The sequence below is a fragment of the Mustela nivalis genome, assembly GCF_964662115.1.
Source record: "Mustela nivalis genome assembly, chromosome: 13".
NCBI lineage: Eukaryota > Metazoa > Chordata > Mammalia > Carnivora > Mustelidae > Mustela > Mustela nivalis.
This window is the reverse complement of record NC_139032.1, coordinates 66,767,247-66,777,898: the sequence shown is the minus strand read 5'-3', so window position 1 is coordinate 66,777,898 and position 10,652 is coordinate 66,767,247. Positions and strand designations below refer to the sequence as shown.

Sequence of the window (10,652 nt, the reverse complement as noted above, 5' to 3'; positions counted from 1 at the left end):
GCTTGGAGCACTGGGTGTGGTGCAAAAACAAGGAATACTGTTATGCTGAAAATTAAAAAACAACAACAAAAAACATACAGGGTTGTGTCCTATGGCAGGAGATAGTTTGATATATTATACCACTAGAAAAGTGAATGAAAGGTGAATCTCAAAAGCTTAAATGTTGTTTGTTTTATGAATATGTTGTTTATTTTATGAATAAGCAATATAGTCATAAAGTGCCAAAATTTTGAAAAGTACTAAAAGAGGTATAGTATATAGCCTACCTTCCACTCCTGTTAATAAGCTCATAAGCTATCCATTTCCTTTTCTGGAGATAACTATTCTTTTTTCTTTTTCTAAAGATATTCTATGTGTGAGCAAAATGTGTTTATGTATATGTATCACACGTATATATATAATCTTTTTTACACAAATGTTAGTGTGTCATATATACTGAACATTACTTTTTCAATTGCTATTTCTTATTTGAAAAGATTGATTGATTGACTTTAGAGAGAGAGCATGTGAAAGTGAGTGGAGTGGGGCAAGGGTGGCGCGGGTGCGGAGGGAGTAAGAATTTGAACCAGACTCTACACTGAGTACAGAGCCCAATGCAGGGCTTGATCCCACGATTCTGAGATCACCACCTGAGCTGAAACCAAGAGTCAGACACTTAACTGACTGAGCCTCCCAGGTGCCACTCCACTTAATATTTCTTTTTTTTTATTTTTTTTTATTTTTTTTTCCACTTAATATTTCTTAAAGATCTTTCCACATCAATACATAAAAAGCCCCATGTTCTTTTTGACAGCAGAATAGTATTCCATTATTTCTATGTCCCCTTTTCCTGGGCATTTGAATTTTTTATGCATCTATTAATACAAACAGTACTTTAATGAATCAATGTATATGTAAATCACTTTATTCATGTGCCAGGCATAACTGATGAGGATTACCTAGAGGTAAATCTGTGGTCAAAGTTTACATGTATGCTTTGGTGATTTTTATAAATATTGCCAAATTGTCCTCCTCAGAAGATGTACTAATTTGTGTATCCACTGAGAATGTGCAGGAGTTTCTGTTTCCTCACCCTTAGGCAGCAAGTCATTAGAGGTGACACCATGCTTTGTCTCTATGAGATACCAGTGCATAGCCACCTAAAAGAATGGATCACAGAGATGTTAGGAAAATTCTCAGGTCTCTCTATGATTTTGGTCCCTGAGTTTCTTAAAAACTTTTTTCAGAATAGAAACATACATATATGTATATATATAATTTATATATATGTTTATATATATACACCTTTATATATAGTTTTTATTATCTAAACTTTAATGTACCAACTAACATAAAGATGTCAATTAATAGGCACAATTCATATATACATATGTATGTATATGACTAATAAATATTTTTTACTGATATACTTATTATAGGTCATACATATATTTGTTGTATATAATATGTAACTATGTACTGTATATCATATACTATTATGTATATTATATCCTTAGGCTATAGTCTTAGATGTAGAATTTGGTGGAAAATCATGCATTATAATAATTTATGCAATTAAAAAAAAAGGAAGTTATTTGATGATCTATAAGAATTTAGATAATATATTACATTTTCATCTGAGGAAAATTCTGCAAATGTACTCTAACAGAACCAAAATGTGAATTAAAATACAGTCCTGAAGATTCAGAATAGAAGAGAAAGAGAAGGGGGAAGAACTGATGGTGATCAATGAGTAGGTATATAGAGAGGTAAATACATTGATAAAGACTGTCCAAATATGTAATTGTAAGAGCTGATAAAGAACTCTCAAAAAGATGCATTGTAAGGAAATTATAAACACGTCTACATTATCTCACTATTTGTGAATTTGAGGATACAGACAGAGGAATAAAAGTATTCTTGCAGTTCTGTCTTCATTTAGTGTTTGAAGGATAACTTAGGATATTAGACAATACTCTAGTGGAAAAATAGTTAATTTTATGAACAAAATGTTGGTTCTTATAAGTCAAATTATGAGCATGGTGAAAGAGAAGGAATCTACATACGGAATGCCAAAAGTGAGTAGAGTGTTCAAGTTAATGAAAACAAATAGTAAATGACACCTTAACTAATGAAAATAAGTAACTAGAAAAAAAGAGAATGCAGTAATGCAAAATAAATAAATAATAAAAATTAAGTGTATGGAAAGAAAGTAATGAAGTTCATTAATAATTGTATTTTTATTTTTTAAAAATTTTATTTATTTATTTGACAGACAGAGATCACAAGTAGGCAGAGGGGCAGGCAGAGAGAGAGGGGGAAGCAAGTTCCTCACTGAGCAGAGAGCCCAATGCGGTGCTCCATCTCAAGACCCTGGGATCATGACCCGAGCTGAAGGCAGAGGCTTTAACCCACTGAGCCACCCAGGTGCCCCAATAATTGTATTTTTAAAGTGAATGGACTGGATGCTGTCATGAAAGACAGAGACTGTAAAAGGAGATTGAAAACATTTTTTTTAATAATTTTTATTTATTTTTAAATTTCTTTTCAGTGTTCCAGAATGAATTTTTTTTTTTAAACCCAGATATATGTTACTTATAAGTAGTATATGCAACAAAGTGAGAAAGAAAAGTTGAAAATAAAGGGATGCACAAGAGCAGGCAAAAGCAAACTAAAAGAAGGCAGGAATGTAATAGCAATATCATAAAAGTGGAATTTAAACTACAAAACATGGTAAAGACAGGTCAATTAATAATATTGACAATTTATACAAATTATTGGCTATAAACAACACAGAAGCTAAGCATATTAAAAAATTCCTAGCTATATGAGCAGAACGTGCTTACAGATATTTATATAGAATCAATTAAATACAGATGACAAAATAATTATATCACAGATTTGAATAACACATTAAATAAACTTGATTATATGTATACATGTATGCATGTATTATGTAACTATATAACCATATATGTTTCCCCAAGAGAATTAAAAGTTTTTGTTAGTACTTACAACATGGATCAAGTAATTGACTGCCAAAATCTCCGTAACTAGAGAATTACATGTTATGTTGTCTTATGTTGAAAATAGAACTGCCCTATGACCCAGCAATTGCACTATTGGGTATTTACCCTAAAGATACAAACGTAGTGATCCAAAGGGGCACGTGCACCCGAATGTTTATAGCAGCAATGTCCACAATAGCCATACTATGGAAAGAACCTAGATGTCCATCAACAGATGAATGGGTCAAGAATTTGTGGTATATATACACAATGGAATACTATGCAGCCATCAAAAGAAATGAAATCTTGCCATTTGCGACAACATGGATGGAACTAGAGCGTATCATGCTTAGCGAAATAAGTCAAGCAGAGAAAGGCAACTATCATATGATCTCCCTGATATGAGGAAGTGGTGATGCAACATGGGGGCTTAAGTGGGTAGGAGAAGAATCAATGAAACAAGATGGGATTGGGAGGGAGACAAACCATAAGTGACTCTTAATCTCACAAAACAAACTGAGGGTTGCTGGGGGGAGGGGTTTTGGGAGAAGGGGGTGGGATTATGGACATTGGGGAGGGTATGTGCTTTGGTGAGTGCTGTGAAGTGTGTAAACCTGGTGATTCACAGACCTGTATCCTTGGGGATAAAAATATATGTTTATAAAAAATAAAAAAGTAAAAAAAAAGTAAAAAAAATAACAAAAATCAAACACAAATATCCAATGACTAGGTGTGCAGAGAATATACACCTGGATAGCTTTTGGCTATCCAGGTGTATATGGATATATTAACTTTTCATTGTAGCCAATGAAAAGAACATTTTATGTCAAAATCTAAGTTTTTAAGAAAACTAAGTATTTTTTTATATATAATTTTTTATTTTTTATAAACATATATTTTTATCCCCAGGGGTACAGGTCTGTGAATCACCAGGTTTACACACTTCACAGCACTCACCAAAGCACATACCCTCCCCAATGTCCATAATCCCACCCCCTTCTCCCAAAACCCCTCCCCCCAGCAACCCTCAGTTTGTTTTGTGAGATTAAGAGTCACTTATGGAGTATTTTAAGGGCATTAATCAGAGCTAGAAATAGAAAAGAAAGAGGAAATATTAAGGAATTTAGTTCTTGTTTCATGAAATTAGAAAATTTCAGATAACCTTTAAAAATTTACAAACAAAACTTGTTAAGAAAACAAGAAAAAAAGTGGAAAGGATATTTTGATCCAAAAGCCCCCCGCCCCTTTTTTTGAGAAGACCTATGATATAGGAAAACCCTTTGTGAGACTAAAATAGAAAAAAAATCACTTAAGGATAGTAATGGAAAAGAAAATAGAACTTCTCACAAGGGAAATTACAGATTATAAGGATCAAATACAACTCTAGGACAACACATTTGTAGGAAAATATCAAGTATCAAAACGAACTTCTCTCAAATCACTATGTTGAAGTCTTGCTTCTTTCTAACAGTCACCTTTCCTTGGTCCAGTATTTCTTTTGACACATTAGTACTGTCAATTAGATTAAAAGGTGTTCTAGTCTTTGAGCCAAGTTCTCTGCAGATTGAAAAATTAATATTTATACTATGCAGCCATACAGCTGAAGTTTAACTCTTAGTTCTACTGTTTATTTAGCTGTATGACTTTAGGCAAATTACTTGACTTTTCTGTGCTTTATTTTCCTCCTCTATTATTAAAGATGATGAGGCTGATCACAGTAATTGCCCAATAGGTTTGCTCTTCAGACTAAATAGGTAATGCACAAAGCAAACAATTAGTAAGGGATTGACACAGTGAGAAATGTTAGTCATTATTTTGTCTTTCATTTTGTTTCTTTAGCCAACAAATATTTTTGAACAACTGTCTCTGATTCCACTTTATCGTAGGTATTGGGACTATTGATGTAAATAATAAGAGTACCTACCTTTATCAAGTTTACATGCTACTATGCAAGAGAGATGGTAATCATAATATTATAATTTCAAGGAGTGACAAGATCATTGGTTTATTGTGTGGTGCTTTGTATTCAGTAAATATGGTTTATTGTTTAGTTACACATAATACAATGTTAATTTTTATTATAACCTCTAGTTTACGTGTGAGATGATAAATATGGCAAAAAGCCTACGCTTTATTAAGGAAGACTTAGGCTTGAATCTTACTTAGCTGTGCTTTATATTTACTTTTAGTCAAGTTTATTTAATATTTACACTTTAGTTTACCTATCTGTAGACTGTGGATGATAATAGCTCTCTCTCAGCACTGTGATGAGATTCAGTAAATTACATGCTGTATTGTGTGTGGCTAAAAACATGCAAGTTTCCTCTTCCCGCCCCCCTCTTTATTCATATCTTACCTCTCTTTGGTTCACTTTTATTTACTTCTTTTTTTGTTTTTTTCTTTCACTTTTTCCTTAAAAAATTTTTTTTCTCTCTGGGAGTATGGTATTTATAAACTGGTACACATTTGAAAGTAATCATAATGAGTCACATATTTTGTTTTAAAAAATTCTAATGTCTTACAGGTAAAACAGAAACAGTGCAATGGAATGGGAAAATCAAACCATTCTGGTGGAATTCTTTTTAAAGGGGCTTTCTGGTTACCCAAGTCTTGAACTACTCTTTTTTGTGCTAATCTTAATAATGTATGTTTTCATCCTTCTGGGCAACGGCACCCTTATTTTAATCAGCATCTTGGACTCCCACCTTCACACCCCTATGTATTTCTTCCTGGGGAACCTCTCCTTCTTGGACATCTGCTACACCAGCACCTCCATTCCCTCCACGCTGGTGAGCTTCCTCTCAGAGAGAAAGACCATCTCCTTCTCTGGCTGTGCGGTGCAGATGTTCCTTGGCCTGGCCATGGGGACAACAGAGTGTGTGCTCCTGGGCATGATGGCCTTTGACCGGTATGTGGCTATCTGTAACCCCCTAAGATACCCTGTCATCATGAGCAAGGATTCCTTTGTGCCCATGGCAGCTGGGTCCTGGATCATAGGAGTCATCAACTCTGCGGTACAAACTGTGTTTGTAGTACGATTGCCTTTCTGTAGGAATAACGTCATCAATCACTTCTCCTGTGAAATTCTGGCTGTCATGAAACTGGCCTGTGCTGACATCTCAGGCAATGAGTTCATCATGCTTGTGGCCACAACATTGTTTATATTGACACCACTGTTATTAATTATTATCTCTTATACATTAATCATTATAAGCATCCTCAAAATTCGCTCTTCTGAGGGGAGAAGCAAAGTCTTCTCCACCTGCTCAGCCCACCTGACTGTGGTGATAATATTCTATGGAACCATTCTCTTCATGTACATGAAGCCCAAGTCTACAGAGACACTTAATTCAGTTGAGTTGGATGCTACTGACAAACTTATATCTCTGTTCTATGGGGTTATTACTCCCATGATGAATCCTTTAATCTATAGTCTTAGGAACAAGGATGTGAAGGAGGCAGTTAAACACCTACTGAGAAGAAATGTGCTTAACAAGTAAATTGGAAAGGGACCAGTAATTTTTATAATTGCAATGTGGAAATCAATTAGAGAAACCGAAGAGCCAAACAGATAGATTCTTGCAGCTATGTCAAATTCATCTCTCAAAGCTCTCAAGCTCTCAAGTATTACTTGGGTGCAGTCATAATGAAAATAAGTAAATAAATGCCCATGTTTTAGGAATCGATTGTAGTTTGTTCTTGTTCTTGTTGTTGAAGAGCTCGATTTTAAGGGCAAGTAGAGGGGTTGCGTAATAGAGTTGAGGATAATATGATAGCAGGTTGCAAGTAGAGGGGTTGTGTAATAATGAGAGAGATTTCCAGACAAAAGTTAAGCTTGTATTAAAATCATAAAATTTTTTTTAAATAACATTATTTCCAAAACCAGTTTCATGCTTTATTACTTTCTTTATAAGACAAAATGAAAATTGGTTTCAGATTTTTAAAACTCAGTTAAAATTAAGAATTTACAGTACTGTGATTACTAGAAGAATCTGATTTACCTGGAGTCTATTCAGATATATAATGCTGTTTCTCCTCTGTCTGTGTAGCTGTATACTCTTAAACCTTTTGGTTCTAGAATAGTATTATATTTTTAAAACTTTTTGTTCTCTCCACCTATGAGGCATTAAGTTATTATTATTTTCTGCTTTCAACATATCCACTTTGACAACCTTCTTCCCAAAGATCTTCTGATACATCGGCTTGACTGCTTTGGACTTGGAACCTAATGCCTAATTTTTGAAGCCACTTCAAAATTAAAAAGTAAATAACTTCTGAGTGAACTATCCACAGATGAAAGTAGAGCTGTATCTTTTCCTTTGTCCCATTGGCTCTCTAACCATGAAGTATGTTGCTGATCCAAAAGGAATTCTGTTAACTAGGGAATGGTGGGTCTACCTTTAGATGGTTTTTACATATGATTTTAATCTTGGATTTGTATTTCTTTGTTCTGTTATGGTAACCTTCAGCTTTAAAAAATATTTACTTTTTATCATTTTATTTTTCCTAATCTGAATTGCACACTTTAAATATTGTGTTAGATTTTACTATTCAATATTTCATCTTTTTTCTTTCCTGCTATCATATTATTCTCAGAATTTTTTTTTAATTTTTTATTTTTTATAAACATATATTTTTATCCCCAGGGGTACAGGTCTGTGAATCACCAGGTTTACACACTTCACAGCACTCACCAAAGCACATACCCTCCCCAATGTCCATAATCCCACCCCCTTCTCCCAAACCCCCTCCCCCCACCAACCCTCAGTGGGTACGAGAAGAATAAATGAAACAAGATGGGATTGGGAGGGAGACAAACCATAAGTGACTCTTAATATCCTCAGAATTTTTTATTTAAAAATTTAAGTAATTTAGTTTATGTGTCTTTTATAATTTCAGAACACTTTAAGGTATTAAGTTAATTAGTTTTATTCTTTTGTTTAATTGCTTTAGTTTTTAAATGCTGCTTAAAACCCCACATTATTTAAGTATTCATTTTTATTTAGATTTTAAAATATTCTTGGCTTTCCTTTTAGTCTTTAATGTTTTTAAGTCTTGTGTTTATTTTTAATTGTAAGATAGAGATTTATTTCCCCCTAACAGTTCAGAAAGAGGCAGCAGTGAGCTTTTTCTAGGACGCCACACCACAAAGAGAAACGACTCCTTTATTTCATTGTAATGCTACTTCTTTTCTTTTTTTTTCCTTTTTATTTTAAATTTTTTATTTTTTATAAACATATATTTTTATCCCCAGGGGTACAGGTCTGTGAATCACCAGGTTTACACACTTCACAGCACTCACCAAAGCACACACCCTCCCCAATGTCCATAATCCCACCCCCTTCTCCCAACCTCCCTCCCCCCAGCAACCCTCAGTTTGTTTTGTGACATTAAGAGTCTCTTATGGTTTGTATCCCTCCCGATTCCATCTTGTTTCATTTATTCTTTACCTACTCCCCAACCCCCACCCCTGCCGTTGCATCCCCACTTCCTCATATCAGGGAGATCATATGATAGTTGAGACATTTCTTTTTCAAGATTTTATTTGACAGAGAGAAAAAGCACAAGCAGGGAGAGTGGCAGTCAAGGGAGAGGAAGAGGAAGGAGCAGGCTCCCTGTGTGAAGCAAGGAGCCCTGCTCAACCCCTGGGTCCTGTGATCATGACCTGAGCTGAAGACAGATGCTTAACCTACTGAGCCTCCCAGACACCCCTAGAGACATTTTTTTTTATAAGACATCCTTGATATTCCCCTTGCTAATGGCCTTTAAGTCCATGAAAGATTTTCTTGTTATTTTTAAAGGAAAATAACTTGGCCTCTTCAAAAATGAGATGTCATTTGTGATTCTATAAATTCTGAGGTAGCTTGAAAATGTCAAGGTGTGTTTGCCATGACTTTGAAAAGACTGACATTAAAAATCATACTTTCTGTTTACCATTAGATTGGGGAAAATGAATTTTTGGGATTTTTATAAGCCAGAGAAAATGTACTTATTTACTATAATCTTGAGTTATCACATCCATGAAATATCTTGACTTCAGAAGGATAAGAAGTTTCTCAAGTTTCTGTGAATGGGATATTAATTGTCTCTTTTAGGTTACCTTGAGACTTGGGGAAACCATGTCCTGTACAAGAAATGAATGCTGAGGGAAGATCGACTAAAGCGACAAGTAAACGAATTTTTTTCTGGCCAAATTTCCCCATGTGTCAAAAAAGAAGATTACTTTGGACAGATGTAGATTAGTGTCTATAGCTTGCTTGATACTCATATTGGTCTGAAACATAAATATGTTAAGCATTTAGCTGTTGTTGCAGTTGAGAATTGCAATTGCAAATTGCTACTGCAATTTTGGTGGAATGTTTAATAATTTAATATCCATACTTATTGAGAAGTATAGGTGTGCTCATTTTTAGATGTTTGGATTCAGGTAGAAGGCATGCCAGTCTATCATTAACAACAGTGTCTCAACAAGTGCAGATCAGAGCAGTTTCTCATCTTTTCTGGAAATAGCTTTATCCTCAGGTATAGTTTTTTCACCTTAAGTTTTTTTTTTTTTTTTTTTTTTTTTTTTTTTTTTCTCAGAGAGAGATCACAAGTAGGCAGAGAAAGGAGGGGAAAGCAGGCTCCCTGCTAAGCAGAAAGCCCGACTCGGGACTCCATCCCAGGACTCTGAGATCATGACCTGAGCCAAAGGCAGAGGCTTAACCCAGTGAGCCACCCAGGTGCCCCCACCTTAAGTTTTTAAATAAGCACTGTGTGAGGGCGCATTAACTGGACCCCAGGCAGAAAGTAGCTTGGCATATAGAGTCATCAGGACAATTGACCCAGTCTGAAGTAAAATATGTGGAGCTTTCTAGTAAATTCCTACGTCTCTATCACCTGGACACAAGTAATTCTGTCCCAGAATCTGCTCATATTGCAGGTCTACTGGCTAGATAAGATCTACACAGATACTCTATTATAATGATATTTTCCACAATTTACTTTGAAATTTGTTTATTTGCTTTATATCTGTTAGACATCACAGAGTGACAGTTTTTTTTTTTTTAAGACTGTATTTATTTATCTGACAGAGAGAGAGATCATAAGTAGGCTGAGAAGGAAGCAGAGAGAGAGCGGGGGACGCAGGCTCCCTGATGAGCAGAGAGCCCGATGTGGGACTCGATCCCAGGACCCTGAGATCATGACCTGAGCAGAAGGCAGAGGCTTAACCTTCTGAGCTACCCAGGCACCCCTAAAGGTTTTTTTTTTTTTTCTTAAAGATTTTATTTATTTATTTGACAGAGAGAGAGAGAGATCACAAGTAGCCAGAGAGAGGGGGAAGCAGGCTCCCTGCTGAGCAGGGAGCCCTGTGTGGAGCTTGGCTCGATCCCAGGACCCTGAAATCATGACCTGAGCTGAAGGCAGAGATTTAACCCACTGAGCCACCCAGGTGCCCCGGCAGTTTTTGTTTTGTTTTGTTTTGTTTTTAACTTACTTTTATTCTCTTTTGTTCTGTTTCACTAAAATCATTAGAAATACATTTCACAGGATTCCTGGGAGCTCATTGATACTCTGTAGTAAGAAAATGAACTTTATATTGTTATAGTATTTAGAATTAGAAATATTTTATGTCTTATGTAATCTGTGTTATAGGAGGAATCTTAAATTTTCAGTAATCAAAAC

General features: G+C 35.1%; 1 protein-coding gene across 1 annotated transcript; it reads left to right on the top strand.

The window, feature by feature from the left end:
* Nucleotides 1–5,530: 5,530 nt before the first annotated feature.
* Nucleotides 5,531–6,487, top strand: LOC309847271 (olfactory receptor 13C2; the record flags this gene model as incomplete). The annotated part of the gene is made up of 1 exon (XM_082697208.1): nt 5,531–6,487. The coding sequence occupies one exon, from the start codon at nt 5,531–5,533 to the stop codon at nt 6,485–6,487; it is 957 nt and encodes a 318-aa protein (XP_082553334.1).
* Between the last annotated feature and the right edge of the window lie 4,165 nt (nt 6,488–10,652).